At 35.2% G+C, this 17,493-nt stretch overlaps 1 protein-coding gene across 2 annotated transcripts in view; it reads right to left on the bottom strand.

Moving 5' to 3' along the window:
- The window catches only part of ADAM7 (ADAM metallopeptidase domain 7), a 64,922-nt gene that overhangs the window by 24,530 nt on the left and 22,899 nt on the right, over positions 1 to 17,493 (bottom strand). For both annotated transcript variants that reach the window (NM_001319352.2, NM_001430228.1), the window contains 3 exon segments: positions 2,683 to 2,852; positions 8,996 to 9,067; positions 17,023 to 17,076. In NM_001319352.2, coding sequence (NP_001306281.2) covers positions 2,683 to 2,852; positions 8,996 to 9,067; positions 17,023 to 17,076 — 296 coding nt within the window.

The following is a 17,493-nucleotide window of genomic DNA, read 5'->3' as shown; positions in this document are numbered from 1 at the left end:
ATCTCTACTAAAAATACAAAAATTAGCTGGGCATGGTGGTGCACACCTGTAGTCCCAGGTACTTGGTTGGCTGAGGCAGGAGAATCACTTGAACCCGAGAGGGGGAGGTCGCAGTGAACTGAGATTTTGCCACTGCTCTCCAGGACACAGAGTGAGGCTCCAACTCAATTAAAAAAAAAAAGAAAAAAGAAAAAAAGAAAAAAAAAAGCCAGTGCAATCTTAAACTGAAATTGTAGAAAAGTATAAAACAAAAACAAAAAATACAAATCAAAAAATAAAATCGAAATCCCATTTTACTTGACTCTGTCTACTCTGCCCTCAGCCTTGGATAAAACCACTTACAAGACCAGAAATTAATTAATTAATGAAATTTAAAAGTGCTTAGAAGGAAAAACAAAGTAACATAGTGAATGGACTTAACACCATGATTGATTAGCTACAATTGAAAAATGTTAAGACTTTTAATCAACCATAGAAACTCAGGTATGTTTGATAGCTACAATAAAACACTTAAATGAGTTGTCAGGTAAAATGAGAACTGTTCTTGGATTACTTGAAAAGACAAATGTAGATATTTATATTATAGGAATCCAAATTTGATTTGATTTCAGGGATATTATTTAGAGTTGAACCACTTTAAAAAGAGCCATTAAGGGCTAAAGGGTCACACCTGGAATGTAACAGAACTCAAAGACAAAAAAGGTGGTCAGACTAGATGACCCCTTTCAGTCTAGACCTGTTTTGACCATTTTTTTCTTTATTACTGAAATGTTTCTCTTCCTACATTTTAGGCATCAATATTTGACTATGCTTCTTGGAAAGACAGAATTCTGGTCGTTTTAAACTCTGGGGATATTGAGAAAACCACATATATAGAGGGGAAGCACCAAGACAAGAATAATCTTGAGTGTTCTCTCATGGTCGCTTGACATCAAGTAACACATGATAATGCTGTATATACTGTCTTGCCACTTCTACATCTAATGAATACAGAAGGACAGATACCCAAGAAACTTAACACATAAGAAGTCCCAAATATGATGCTCAATTGGCTATTTAGTAGCATTTCACCCCATCTCCTTACTTGCAGACATCCTATTGATATGAGAAGCTACTGGTTAGAATAGGAGATGTTCTAAGGTAGTTAAAAGTTTTCTACTTACACCCATTCAAATATTTTTGGGTTTATTTATTAAATATTTAAAAATACACGTATAAGGAGAGGGCAAAAGAGTTAATCTTGCCCACTCTGAAGTTTATGGCGATGTTTTACTACGCTCCGTTCCCCATGATTTTGGGGCATGCTAATGCATGAATATTCAAGCACAAGCCAGGCACAACTATGCCTCTGGAGATATACGCTATGGGCCATCCCAGATATAAAAAACAGGAATTATGTTACTTTGGAGGTCTGATTCACTCTCATTAATCTGCCAAAGGACTGAATCTGACTTCCAACTACAGGTATCGGAAGCTTCAGGTTTTTGAGTTCAGACGGAAAGTCAACATCTAAATAATAATAGAAGATTAGCAGGCTGGGCTTGCAGACCTTAGGAGAAATACTGATATTATGGGTATATAAAGTAGGAAAAGTGGGCACTATTCTAATACAGTAGCTTTAAGGGCATCAGAAGAGATGCTAAAAGATGGCATCACTCCAAAGGACTTCTTCCACAATTTAGCATTCTTTAGGATAACAGGACTGTACTAAATATTAGGTTGTATTACATTCAGTTCCATAATTACTTATCCTTTTCTTCCGGGCTAAGTACTGTGCTAGGTATCTTGAATAACAAAAATGATAAAAATGGTCCCCTTTTTAAAGAAATTAAAGGTTGAGTAGTCTAGACAAAGTCATGCTTTTAGTGAGGAATATTAAAGCTCTGACAGGTTTCACTTATCAGATTAGTTGTCTGTTCAACTGTAGAGTAGAGAAGACGGTATTGAAGGGCTGGTCACCAGGCAAGCAGATTTTGATGAGGGGAAATGTTCAGAGAGTGAGGTGCTTTCCCAAAAAGGCAGATTTTGGTAGAATATTGGAATGGTACAACATGGGAGGGTGACAGGAGTTAGCTCTGGATGTTCATAAAAAATGTAAATGGATTCTAAAAGCATTTTGCTTACCTAATGGCATTTTTAAGTCTACCAAGGAATATGAATATATCAGATTTTTTCTTTTCTAGTATTAATATTAGAAAGATCATTAAATAGCCCACTTGAAAACTTTTTATTTATTTATTTATTTATTGAGACAAGGTCTCACTCTGTCACTCAGGCTGCAGTGCAGTGACACAACCACAGCTCATGTTATCCTTAACCTCCTGGATTCAAGAGATCCTCCAGCCTCAGCCTCCCAAGTAGCTAGGACCACAGGTGCATGCCCCTATGATCAGCTAATTTTTAAATTTTTTGTACAGATAGGGTCTTGCTATGGTGCCTGGGGCTGGTCTTGAACTCCTAGGCTAAAACAATCCTTCTACTTTGGTCTCCTAAAATGTTGGGATTAAAGGTATAAGCCACTGTGCCTTGCTTGGAAATTTTCTGTATAGGTACAAACAACATTTCGTCCCTATGTACTAGCCAAAAGTCAACTGCTTAAACAGGTTTTTTTTCTGTTAATTTTTTTGTTTTCTTTTGTAATAATCCACCGAAGGTATGCAAGAAAATAGAGCAATTACCAACCTGAGTAATACAACATGATCAAAATCCTTCCTTGTTTTAAGGATCCTTTCTTGCCAAGATGAAAAACGCAATAAGGTAGTTTCTATATTTGAATGTAGTTCTATTTTATCTTCATGTGTCCATATTTCAATGCCAACCAACGTCACATGGATGTTTAAGGTTTTATAAATCTGTTCAAAGAAGAAACCATTTTTCACAAAGTCAGGTTGCTGGAAAGATTCTGCAATATTACTATATTCCTTCACATTTTCCCAAAAACAATAATTTGAACTTGTGAGGTATATAAGTAAACAGTGCAAGCCTCATGTTACAAACAGATATATCAAAAGGGGACAGAGTGCATTGCCCAGAATACCTGGTGAATTTTCTGGGCAACAGTGAAATTTAATCAGAAAGATCTACCTCCTCAAACTATCATAAGTCTTACAGGCACTGTCTCAAGATGTGCTGGAAAAATTTATTAAAGTTCTGAGTTTAGAACTGGCCTAAAAGCATAAATTTACTAACAGTGGCAGGTGGTGTGACTGCTCCTTATTCACCTTCATACTTTAAGCCAAGGGTTCGTTCTGTGACAGGTTAGAAAGTTGGTATTGGTTTTCAAAAACTTACCTGCTGTGTTCGATCTTTATGTTTGATTTCTGTAACTACCTTTTTTTTAAATCTGAGAAATGTTACTAGGGATTGCTCTAAGCAGGCAGAAATAGTTGTAGCCTATAAACCTCACACCTATTTCTACCTGCTTTGTAAACACCTGGGTGATAGGTACTTTTATGCCAGGACAAAAGAAGTTGGAGTTTATGCAATTGTTATGGGAATTTTGAGAGAAAGGACTATGTGTTGTATCAGTTTTATATTCCACAACAGTCAGCACAAGTAGGTTGAAAGACAGTGAATGATAAAGTATCAACACTGAATAAATGGAAATGGAATGATCATTCATACAATGTTACTAGGCAATGTAACTAGTCAATAAGAAGGGTAATACTTATATCATTCCTGTAACAATAAACTTGTGTTAATATTCTACTATTCATAACCTGCAAGATATGAATATACTCAATTCCATGTGTCAATAGAGGCCAAAAAGGTCAGTTCATAATCATGAGAATTAGATGCCTTTTAAACTCTCCTGAAGTTAGACATCTAGTCAAACTCTGACTTCAAATCTACAAAGCCTGTGATATGCATCCTTATTCCTCTTGGCCCTAAATTTTTTGTTTGTTTGTTTTTGAGATAGGGTCTCACTCTGTCACCCAGTCTGGAGTGCAGTGGTGAATCATAGCTCATCGCAAAGTTGAAATCCTGGGCTCAAAGGATCCTCCCACCTCAGTTTCCTGAGTAGTTGGAACTACAGGCACATACCACTGCACCTGTCTTTCTTTCTTTCTCTTTCTTTCCTTGCTTCCTTCCTTCCTTCCTTCCTTCCTTCCTTCATTTCTCTCTTTCTTTCTTTTTCTTTCTTTCTTTCTTTCTTTTTCTTTCTTTCTTTCTTTCTTTCTTTCTTTCTTTCTTTCTTTCTCTTTCTTTCTTTCTCTCTCTCTCTCTCTCTCTCTCTCTCTCTCTCTCTCTCTTCCTTTCCTTTCCTTTCCTTTCTTCTTTTTTTTTTGTTGGAATGATGTCTCACTTTGTTGCCCAGTCTAGTCTTGAACTCCTGGGCTCAGTGATTCTCCTGCCTTGATCTTCCAAAGTGTTGGGATTACAAGCATGAGCCACCACACCAGGCTCTTGGCCCTAATCTTAATGTGTGGTAAACTTCAGAAATTAAGTACGACATAGCAATAATTTTAACCTGGGATTTTCGGACCCTCTCTATTCATAAGTGGGCTTTACATTTACAAGACTACACACAAGTGCAAAAGGAAATATTATTTGTCATTCTGATTATATTTTCTTCTCATAAGAACAAATCTTATAAAATAAAAGCCATGCTTTATCTGCTAAATTCTTGGATAGTTTTGGATACACACATATGGAAGGTTGTGGAGAATTGAACTGCTCTTTATAGTAGGGAAATAACTGTGGAATCTCTAAGTTAAAAGGGGTGAAGACATAATGAAAGTCAAAATAAGAAAGGATCCAGTGAAATAATATGAGTATGGGCTCTGTGAAGGATAATAAAGGGTCAGTAAGAAGGGACACAATGGCCAGGCACACGGGCTTTTAGACTTTGTTACCTTAAATTGTTTGTTTTATAATGTGCTATGTAACCTCCCAATCTAAACTACAAATCTTCAGTAAAAGTTCAGCACTATGCAATGGTTTTATATGTATGTTTATTTGAAGATTAGAAACCAAGGAGAGAGTTTTAATCTTGAGTTGGGGTCAATGCCAGGGAAGTGATAAAAGACATAATTGTAAGATAAAAGGAATGGAAGAAAACAGAAGTGATTATGAGATGTAATCATTGCACTCCACATTGTTCCTTCCTCCCTCTTACAAAAAGGGATGGGGAAAATTTTCAATTTCCACAGACATAAATTGAAATAGTTGGGAGAAGTTCTGCTTCTGCCTACAATGTATGAAGTTAGAAAGAATGTTGCCTCTACCCTGACAAAAAGGACAAGCCAGAGAAACTACAAAATCATATATTTTTTTCTGAGTCCACCTGAGAACTGAGGCAATAGGGCCAACAAGTGTGCCTGAACCTTAGGCAAAGACAGTCTCCTTCAAGGAGAGGTGGTGCCAGAACACTTCCCTTGTGGCAGATAACGAGAAAGAAAGATGGTGAGCACTTTATTAACGGGTAGAAATAATTGACCAAATATCATTAATGAATTGCTTAAGGCCAAGTATGGGAGAGAAGGAGAATGCAGAGCCCCATGGAGATCCAGACACAGGGATCTCAGGTCCGCACACAGATTGATCTCCATGGGCCTCCGTGGATGCCGACAACCACAGTGGGGGACAGAGAGGGAGTTTCAAGATGACCTCTCTCAGTGGGGTGGGCCTGAAGAAGGGGAGAATTGCTGCTTTGCAAAAAATTATAACATCTACCGAACTCTTTCCCCAAGGAACACAAGCCTTAAGCTGCCAAGGGAGCTATAGCAAATTTTCCCCCCAGAACTCAAATCAAAATTTATTACAGCTGAAGAAAAGGAAAACAAAACAAAGCAAATCAAAACAAAAATAGGCTTCTACTCCTGGAGGAGAGGTGGGAAACTGTCCTGAACCCAGACCATTCGGGATCTCCTACCAATGGAGAGGAAAATGAACACTGAGAAATACTCAGCCAATGACCCATGGACAGGGCTTCCCTAAGACTGAGGTTAAATCAGGATAATAGAAAGTGCTCTGGGCCCCATAACTAGGCTAGAAGGCACTGAGGAGCAAACAACAGGCCACTATTGAAGAAGGGGTGAGAATGTGAAGGGAGGTGCTGGCTGTCAAAGCCTAAAGTTGAGAATGGAACAGAAATAAGGGGAAAAGCTCTCCAACAATGCAGGACCCATCCTATGCACAAAGTAACACTAGATGAATACGCAGTTGATAGTTCACTGCAGGTAGCAGTAGCAACAGCAAAACCAGCTCAATTTCTGACCAGATTAATCGACTTCCACATGTTAATGACCTAGCAAAAGAAGAAGTGCACCATTTCAGGCATAAATACTATTTTGTTAGACTCTACTATGCATACTGTCTACTATCCAATAAAACATTAAAGAACATACAAAAGAGCATGAAAAGACAACCCACTGTTGGAGAGAAAAGAGCTGACAAAACTAAACTCATAGATGACCCACATGCTGAAATTGTCTGATGGGAAATTTAAATTAGTTATCAGTAATATGTTGAAGGCTCTAATGGAAAAGATGGATGTGGTTTGCAGAATTCTAAGATGGCCCCCAAGGATTCCTGTTCCTGAACACTAACACACTGTGGAATGACCTCCCTTTCAATGTGGGCAGCACTGTGAGTATGATGAATTTCATTAGTATATTTAGGTTATGATACAGCACAAAGATAAAGGGAGCTTACAGCTTTTCAGATGCAATTAAGGCACCCAAATCAGAGGATTCTGAGTTGAATAACAGTGAACTTACTGTAGGTAGACCTAATTTAATCTTTTAAAACAAGTCTAGTAATTTGAAGCGGCAGCATTTCTCCTGGTGGCCCAAAGAAGAAACCTGACATGTTGTAAAAGGGTCCAAGAGAGCACTGTGTGGTAAGAAATTGTCAGGGGCCCCAGTAACTGAGATGGCCCCAGCAGACAGCCAGCAAGAATTTGAGGACTTCAATCCTGCAACTGCATGAACTAAATTCTGCTAACAATAACAAGCTGAGATCGCCAGGCCCGATTTCCTCATTCTGAGATCCTGAGCAGAGAACCCAGTTATGCTGTACCCAGATTCCTGCCTACAAAAATTGTGAGATCGTTAATGAGTATTGTTCTAAGGTGCTAGGTTTGTGGTAACTTGTTATGTAGTAATAAAAAAAATGAATATATTGAAAAACAAGCTTGAAAAGATGAGGGAATTTCAGCAGAGAGGTGGAAACTATAAAAGAGAGTGGATGAAAATAGCAGAGTACATATATAGTAGACACACAGAATACCATTGATGAGTACATCAGTAAGCTAGACATGGGTGAGGAAAGAATCCTGTCGGCCCAAAATATATTAGCCAAATGGAAACACAAAGAGTTAAGAGTGAAAACCACATAGGGGAAGGTCCAAAGCTGTGGGAAAACCACAAGATCTAATATTCATATAATAGAAATACAACAAAGAGAAGAGAGATAAGAAGGCAGAAGAAATATTTGAAGAGATCATGGTCAATAATTTTCAAAAATAGTATAAAACAGCAAATCACAGATCCAAGAAGTTCATAGAATCCAACACTATAAATACCACACACACACACACACACACACACACACACACACACACACAGACACACATACACTGATGAGGGTATGCCAAAGGGACACATAGACCAGCTGAAATATTGCCCAATGGACAAAAGTGAAACAATTTGAGCAACAAAATAAAGTAGTGTTAGGTTGTAACTCAAAGTACGAAATAAATATCCACTGATATAAATAAATTATTAAATACATGTTAATGGAAGAAAAGAGATAAATCTCTTGCGTAGAAAAATTTCAAGCAATTTATGTAGATGCTCCATTGTCAAGGAGGAAGAGCATAATTTACACTTCTTAAGTGTGAGCTGTGCATAGTAACTTTCTTTCAAAGAATATATTACTGTAAAGAAGCATACACGTTCCATATGACCCAGTATTTCTACTTCTTCGTTATTTACCAAAGAAAAATGAAATTTTATAATTGCACATACAACTATACACAAATGTTTAAAGCCATTGTATTTACAATAGCCAAAAACTACAAGCAGATTAGCCGGGCGCGGTGGCTCAAGCCTGTAATCCCAGCACTTTGGGAGGCCAAGACGGGCGGATCACGAGGTCAGGAGATCGAGACCAGCCTGGCTAACACGGTGAAACCCCGTCTCTACTAAAAAATACAAAAAACTAGCCGGGCGCGGTGGCGGGCGCCTGTAGTCCCAACTACTCGGGAGGCTGAGGCAGGAGAATGGCGTAGACCCGGGAGGCGGAGCTGCAGTGAGCTGAGATCCAGCCACTGCACTCCAGCCTGGGCTACAGAGTGAGACTCCGTCTCAAAAAAAAAAAAAAAAAAAAAAAAAAAAAAAAAAAAAAAACTACAAGCAGATTAAATGTCCCTCAACTGGTGAATTAGTAACCATTGGCCTAGAGGGGCCTTCCTTACAGCTTTTTCCTATGGGGTCTCTTTATCCTAGTAATAGGGCTGAGGTGTCTCAGAATGAGTCAGCAAAAAAAAAAAAAAAAATGTGTTGCAATTCACAATTTGTTTTTTTAAAAGGGTTGTATACCTCATTCTAATTTAGACAAATTAAGCATTTTAATATATTTTACTGAAACGCTCCACTTTCTATGCCAAACCATGGACAACAACTTATAGCTTAAAAGACTTTTCATTATACAACTTCACAGAGCAGTGATTTAAAGTAGTGCGATTTGGTTTATAGTGATTGATTTTCATATTCTTTGTACATTGCTTCATAAATTTTGTGGTTAGAGACCAAGTTTTGAAACTTATTTCAATATTAAATGCCATTTACATCGAAAATTGAAAATTCAGAGCTGTGGTTTGTTGTTATTACTTTTTCCCGTGGATTTTTGTTATGAGTCTACTTGGTGAATCTTTGTGCTTTGTACTCCCTTAATATCAGGTGACTACAATAGTCCGGCAGAGATCTGTGCTGAAAGGTTCTTTGCACTCATATTATTGGCTTGATTCAAAAACTATATCAAACCTTACCATGTTGACAAAATTGACCATTCCCCAAATTCGGTTCCTTAGTTTATTGTGAGGATGACTATTCCTGCGATACTGGAAATATAAATATCATATTAATATTCATTAACAATAGGAGTTACATAAAAGCTCAACAAAATACTTCATTCATCGTCAGCTATTACAAAGAAAAAAATCATTGGTCTAATGAAGAAAGAGAACTCCTTTCATTCAGCTAAACACCAGACAACTTAAATAAGTTTTTGATATAAAATAACTAAATACAGCTCTCCTAAAGACGTGCTTAGGTTTAGTATTACTTCAAGTTTTTCCTTCTAACTTTGTTTCCTTTCCACATTACATTATACTACATTACATTAATTTATTAAACCAACTGATTAGTGTTCTTTAGAGTCCATTTTTTATCATATAGATGAAACAAACCTATTAAAGCTACAAAGCAATCAATATATGGCAAAGAACAGCAACTTTATTAACCCTTCTGTGTCCTTGGTGTTCACAAAGTAAAGAATATGTAATAAAAAAAACCCCACTGGAGCCGGAGATATGCTGAACAGGGAAAGGAAAGTGTAGCTACCCCTTCCCTCCAGGAAACAGCTATGAGGGCAAACCAGACTTTCATGTCCCGTGTATTCTGACTTTTGTTCTCTCCTTTTAACTGCATTCCCTTTTTGTACCATTGGGATCTTGTATCAATTATCAATTTAGACTTGATCAAATGTACTTAATAATAACATAAGGTGTACTGTAGGGATAAATGCAAATGGTCAAACTTCTTTCATAATAAAAATAAGAAATTAACTTGTCTTTCCTGAATCTTACAAGTATCTGCTTGTTACCATCCCATTGCTCTCCTGTTACGTTAAATATCAAAATAATGCCAAGATATAGCATTCTTCAATTTTCATCTCCCACCTACTCAACCTACTACACTCTGGTTATAACTGACACTATTCCATTGAAACTATTTTTAAAAACCCACAAATATTCTCTTAATTATCAAATAAATTGTGAATATATTTTCCTTTCTGGTCATCTTGTCCACATTTAATGTTGACCATTTTCAATTTCAATAAATTTCTTAACTTCTTGGTTTCTATTACCCCGTACACTCCTGCTATTTTATTGTGCGTTCCCATTATCCTTTTAAATACTGGATGACAAATATGTTTCCCAACAGGATTTCCATTGATTGCTTGATAGATAAGAATTACCCAAAAGTCATTGCCTAAAATTCACTGTGGAGAGAGATTCTGAGGCTATTTTAGGGATCACAAAGATTAGGTACTTTATCAATCAGTGATTTTCAACCAGAGGAGAGGGAGGAGGAATGGTTAGGTATGAGCTTTGTACTTTTATTGCCAAATCTTTATTTAGTAGTTGGTGTTCCCCAGGATTCAGACATTTGTGTTCTGCTCTTCTTTTTCAACTTGCTAGCTGTCAGTGTATCATCCATATCCTCACTTAACTTCCCTGCTGAGAATTCCACACTATCTTCAAGATATGTAAACTTCTCAACATGTTTCCAAAGACTGCCTTTGGTTTCCTTATTTTATTTGATCGGAATGCTCACATTTTCTACCCTTCTCTTGCTTTCTTGCCCTTTTTATTGTTGTTGTTCCTCCAGACAAGGTCTTGCTCTATCATCCAGGCTGGAGTGCATTGGCGTGAACATGACTCATTGCAGCCTTGACCTCCTGGGCTCATTTGATCCTCCTGTCTCAGCCTCCTGTGTAGTTAGATTCACAGGTACACACCACCACACCCAGCTATTTTTTTTTCCTTCTTTTTTTTTTGTAGTGATGGGGTCTCGCTCTGTTGCCCAGGCTGGTCTCAAACTCCTGGTCTCAAACAGTCCTTCCACTTTGGCTTCCCAAAGTGCTGGGATTACAGGTGTGAGCCACTGCACCTGACCTCTGCTGCTCTTTTTGTTTGGCTATCATATATATCATTAATACTCAGAACCTAGCATACTGAACGCACATTAACTATTTGTCAAATGAAAATGGATGATTTACCATAGGAACTTACGTAAATAAAGAAACCCTTAAATATTTTAAGACGGTATTAAAGCAGCACGTGCAAGAGCTATACACATAAAGCCCAGTTTAATGCAACTAAAATAACACCAAGCAACCCTTCTCCTAGTATCTGAGTAAAAATTTTAATAACCTGTTCTTAGTCTTTGATAACACGTATATTATTATTAAGAGCATAGTGTCTCTTAGCACTCTTTTTAAAATTTCTCAGCAACATGATAGTGTAGGCCTATCTGTTTAGTGCTTAGAACTTACAATTTCAATTTAAAATTTTTTTCATAGGTTAACTACAGTTTCCTCTATTTTTAATGTGTAAAAATGTTATATCTTTTCAATTAAAATGGGTCTTACCTTTTTTTTCTTATTACATTGGCTGGGAATTTCAGTAAAAATGCTAAAAACATCTGGTGACAATGAGCATATGTACCTTATTCCCAATTTTGGAGGAAAACTGCCAGCATTTTATTAATAAGTTTAATGTTTATACTAAACAGGAGTTTGGTAAATTTACTTTATTTTCTTCCATTTTTTATATCCTAAGAGTTTTATTATGAATGAGTGTTGAATTATATGTGTGTATACATACACAAATACCTACTATATATATATATATATATATATATATATATATATGAGATTATCAATTTAAAAATATCTATTCATGTCAAAGCAAAGCAATATTCACATCACTGGAGGAAACCATTACTCTCATGTAAACTGTTTATGGATATATCTTGGCTTGGGTTTGCAAATATTTCTTGGACATTTGAAGTTGCATTTATAAGTGAAATTAGCTTATAATTTTACTTTCTCATAAGATCACGTCTAGATTTGTTACCAATATTATCAGTTGTCATAGATTGTTATTGTAATGACTCAAGGAATCACTCTTACAGGTATCTGTATCTTTTTATAAGTTTCCTCCAACGTTGATTCTAGGCTTGGACATATGACTTACTTTGGGTGAGACATGTAAACATGTACAAACAGAAGCTTGAAAGGCTCTTGCACCTTGGAGCCTCTCCTCTCTTTTGATGCTTTGATGCCCAGCTATGATGCAAGGAAGCATAACCAGCTAGGCTACTGGAGAGACATGGCCAGCTGAAACCCAATACCACGTCCCAGGCTAATGACCGTGGCCATCTTAGACTAGCCAGTCAGTGGAGTCAATAGATTATTGCAGCTGCATGAGTCATTGATTACCCACCAGGTTTTGATTAGTTTATGACACAGTGGTAGATAAATAATACAAAGATTAGAATAACCATATAAAATGTGGGATTTTTTCCTCTTTTCCTATTCTTTGGAACAGTTTGTAAAAGGTAAGGTTATTTATTACAACAAACTTTGGTAAAACTTGTCACCAAACTAGTCTGAGCCTGGTGTCTTTATTTGTTGATAGGTTGTGGCCTACTTATGTAATTTTTCAAATTTGTTGTAAATATTTTTGGGATTTCCTATTTATTGTTGAGTCAGCTTGATAACATTTAACTACATACTTCTGTTTATAAATTTATTGGTACATAGTTCTTCGTATATTTTAATGATGTGTAACCTTAATTTTATTTATAATTATATTTTATTTTCTAACTTTACATATATTTTTATTTTTTTTAATCGGCATTGTCAGAAGCTTGTCTATTTCATTAATGTTTTCAGAGAACTAGTACTCGGCTCTGTTGAACTACTCCACTGGACGTTTTTTTGTCTTTTGTTTCGCCTTGTGGTTTTATTGATTTTTCTCATTGTTAAATTACTTTCCTCTTTCTATCTTCTTTGGATTTATACTGTTTTGTTTTCAAATCTCTCTAGTTGGACTCTTAGTCTCTTTATTTTCTTTCTTTTTTCTTAATAAAACTGTTTAAATTGACAAATGTCTAAATACTGATATGCTACCTGTATCGAGTAAATTTTACTTTAGTGTTTTTTTGTTTTTGGTCAGTTATAAATAGTCCATAATTTCAGATTTAATTTTTTAGACAATTAATATTTGGAAATATATTTTGCTTTAAGTTTCCCAACCAAGTGTCTTTTAATGGTCTAATTAAACAATTTTTGTTATAACTTCTAATTTGGTTGTGGTGAAAAAGCAAAAAGTGATCTTATGATATCTCTTTGTTATTTCTATTTATTTTCTTTGTGGCCAGATACCCTGTTAATTTTTTCAAATATGTTATTTGTACATGAAAAATATACATATTCTTTTTTAAAAAATGCAAGGTAGTATATCAATTGGTTAGATCCAACTTACATTTTTGTAGTTCAAATCTTATCAATTTTTGCTGAAGCTATTCCTCTTGACTTAAAATTTTCTGATAGAGAAGAGCTAAAAAATACCCTGCTTTCTCTGGCAAGCCTGTTACATTTTTGTTATCTTTTTATACTTTGTTTTTAGGTGTTTTCATATTTTATGTCCTTCTGGTACTCTTTTTCTAATTAATTTTCCAATTTATCTCAAATAACGTTTTAAATCATAAATTATCCTTTACATACTATTAAAATAATAAGATATCTTTTTTGGGGGAAAGATCTACTTTATGTTATTATTTAATGAGATTTTTCAAGTTTCTGAGAAGTTTAGCTATATTTCTTATAAATGTCATAATATCCTTTTTTATATATACAGTTTGAGACTTTCTAACTTCTTTTTTTGTTGTTGTTTTGTTTTGTATTTTGGGAGATGGAGGGAGTCTCACTCTGTCACCCAGGTTGGAGTGCAGTGGCATGATCTCAGCTCACTGCAACCTCCACCTCCCAGATTCAAGCAATTCTCCTGCCTCAACCTCCTGAGAACCTGGGATTACAGGCGCGTGCCACCTCGCCCAGCTAATTTTCATATTTTTAGTAGAGACGGGGTTTCACTGTGTTGGTCAGGCTGGTCTTGAACTCCTGACCTCAGATGATCCACCCGCCTTGGCCTCCCAAAGTGCTGGGATTACAGGCATGAGCCACCATGCCTGGTCAAGACTTTCTAACCTCTAACAGGCAGATGTAATTGTTACATTTACTCTAATTTCTGACACATTTGGAATTACTTTCACATATTTTATTTTTGTATTTACAATTCTATATGTATGTATGTATATATGTAATATAGTCATACATTGCTTAACAATGGGAATATATTCTGAGAAATGCATTCTTAGGTGATTTCATCATTGTGCAAACATCATAAAGCATACTTACACAAACCTAGATGTTATAACCTACTACACATGTATACCATATGGTATAGCGCCTACTGCTCCTAGGCTACAAACCTATAGGGCAGGTTACTATACTGAATATTGTAGGCAATTGTAACATAATGCTTTTTGTATATGTAAACTTAGAAAAAGTACAAAAAATGTTATAAATGACAAAAAATAAAAAATAAAAAACTGGTATGCCTCCTGGGGAACTAATTATGAATGGAGCTTACAGGACTGAAGGTTTCTCTGAGTGAATCAATGAATGAATCAGTGAGTGAATGTAAAGGCCTAGGACATTACTGTACCTCACGGTGAACTTTATAAACACTGTACACTTGGCTCCACTATATTTATACAAGTATAATTTTATTTCTTTAATAATAAATTAAGCTTGGCTTACTGTAACTTTTTTACTTTATAAACTAAAAGTTTTTGAACTTTTGACTTTTTAGACAACAGTTTAAAATACAAACACATTGTACAGCTGTACAAAAATATTTTTGTTATATCTATATTCTGTAATCTTTTTTCTAATTTTTATTTTTACTTTTTAAATTTTTGTTAAAAACTAAGACAAAAACCACACATATTAGCCTAAACCTACACAAAATCAGGATCACCAATATCATTGTCTTCCACCTCCATAACTTGTCCCCCCGGAAGGTCTTTGGGGCAATTATATACATATAGCTGCCATCTCCTATGATAACAATGCCTTCTCCTGGAATACCTCCTGAAGGACCCACCTGAGTCTCTTTTACAGTTAACTTTTTAAATATATCAATAAGAATACCCTATAAAATAACAATAAAAAATATAACATAGTGAATACATAAACCAGCAACATAGTTGTTTTTTATTATCAAGTATTGTGTACTATACATAATTGTATGTGCTGTACTTTCATATAACTGGCAATGTGGTAGGTTTGTTTACACCAGCATCACCACAGACACATGAGTGAAACATTGTGCTATAATTTTATGATGGCTACGATGTCACTAGTATAGGAATTTTTCATTATCATCCAATGGGACCACTTTCATATATGTGGTCTATTGACCAAAACATTGTTATGCGGTGCATGACTGTTGGCATATGTGTGCATGTGTGTATTTTCTTTGAGACTTTCTGTTGGTCTTTTTTTTTTTTTTTTTTTAATGTTCAAATCCATCTATCCCCCTCTACTGTTTTGGGATATTTACATTCTAATTGCTAGGTTAATAGTGATTACAAATAAAATTTTAACACCCATACTTGACTTACCAAGTGTAAAATTGTGACTACCTTTACATTCCTAATCTAAAATTCCCATAGAACATTTTAAGTATGATTTCTTTCTCCCAACCTTTATCCTTGCCTGATATTTTAGTACTCAATTTAAATTTTACATTTTGCATTAGCTGTTTGAACATATTGTTCTAGAAACTATGTCTTCTGTTGTTTGAAAGGTATGCTCTGTTTGTGATTTACTTATAGTCAATCTATCTCTTTCTTATAATTGATTTTAAAAGATTTTTCTTTGTCTTTGATATTCAGAAATTTTTCTACAATGTTACCTGATTTGTTTATTCCTTTCCTTCTGGAAGATTCTCAAGAATTGCCTCTCATTTGTCATCTGTCATCCAGTCATTCCCATTCACTCTTTATAAACTTCATATTCTGAATTAATATCTCTTATGTTCTCTTTTACAGTTTCCAACTTATTATTTCTCTGGAGAAATGGTTGTTTCTCTAACTCCTCCACTCTCCAATTCACTAATTATTTCTTCACATGCGTCTAATCTTCTGTTTAATTTTTCCAAGGGTATATACTTTTTCCTTTTATAAATGTTAAAACAGGTAGTTTTTCAAGTATGCCTGCCCTGTTTTCCAGTCTTTTCTAGTTATTTTAACATCATTTTTATTCATCTTTACATCTTTAATAACTTAAAATATATAATTTAATGTTATAGCATAGTCTGAAATATCGCTGGATGATTTACAGATCCTGGAGAGCTTATTTTCCTTTTCTTTAAGTTGGTTGGCTTCCTTATGTAGTTCATTTTATCTTAGATTATTAAAGAGTCATTTTAGGGCATTTTTGACTTGACCTCCAGCAGTTTAGCAGGCCTCTAATAAGTTTTTATATTAAAAAGTTTGCTTGGCAATGCTGCATCTGAAGAAATATATAATATCATGTCCCACATCTGTGCATAACACAAACAGATTTGTTTTCCCATGTGTAACATTTTACCTGCTCATGGCTACAGGCAGACAGAAAATTTCCTTTATTTCTTGCAGTTTCTGTGGAGCGTTTCTAGTTCCCTTTTCTGAGATGGGCAGCCCTTTATGACTCTGAGAATGATGCAGAGGTCTCCTTTCCAAATTTCAGTATTTTGCTTCTCAGGGGTTTAATTTCTTAATTGCCTCTTTTTGCATTCTATATATCGGGATCACCAAGCCTTTAAATTTTACTTACTGTTCTGACAGAGATTTTCTTCTTCGTTTTTAGTAGTTGTAGATTTTCCACTTTTTCTTTTGAGCTTAACAATAGGTTGCTAAAATGTTTTCAATTTTTTGTATGTCATTCAGCATTTCCATACATTCTTAATGGGGACAGGTGTTCTATTTTGGGTTAGTCTGCTATTGTGGCAAAGGACCCTATAGTCTCTTATATACATCTGCTTTGGAAAACTAAAAATAGGACTTTGAGCCTAGAATGGAACTCTGATTAGAATACCTTTTTCTCTATGCTAGAATCATAACTACAAGTTCTACAAGGAAGAATAAAGAGAGATATGTTCAGCTGAAAACTTACCACAGTATCATCAGCAACAATGAACAATTCAATGTACTTTTCATTATGGATAGCCTGTAAATTTAAGGAAAATCCAGTTGAAGTATATTAAACACTTTTTATCTTAACCCTTTAAGTTGGAAAAAAAAACTAATATTTTCAAGATAAGAAATGTTAATATTATTGATACAAAATGGGGAGGCACATGAATATATAAAAATTATATAAATTTATCTAAATGAGATCTACTATATGATTAAACATGGGGTCCTATATATCGGATTGTAGTATTTCCTATTTGTTCTTTTTATCTTTTCTTTTTTTAAAAAAATTATTTTATTTTTTAATTTCCAGGCTGCATGTGAGGGTGTGTGGGTTTGTTATGTAGGTAAATGTGTGCCATCGTGGTTTGCAGCACCCATCAAACCATCACTTGGTATTAAGTCCAGCATGGATTAGCTCTTTTTCCTAATGCTTTGTTTAGGCTTTCAG

Source organism: Macaca fascicularis, chromosome 8, assembly GCF_037993035.2.
Source record: "Macaca fascicularis isolate 582-1 chromosome 8, T2T-MFA8v1.1".
Taxonomy (NCBI): domain Eukaryota; kingdom Metazoa; phylum Chordata; class Mammalia; order Primates; family Cercopithecidae; genus Macaca; species Macaca fascicularis.
This window is presented reverse-complemented; position numbering and strand designations above follow the sequence as displayed.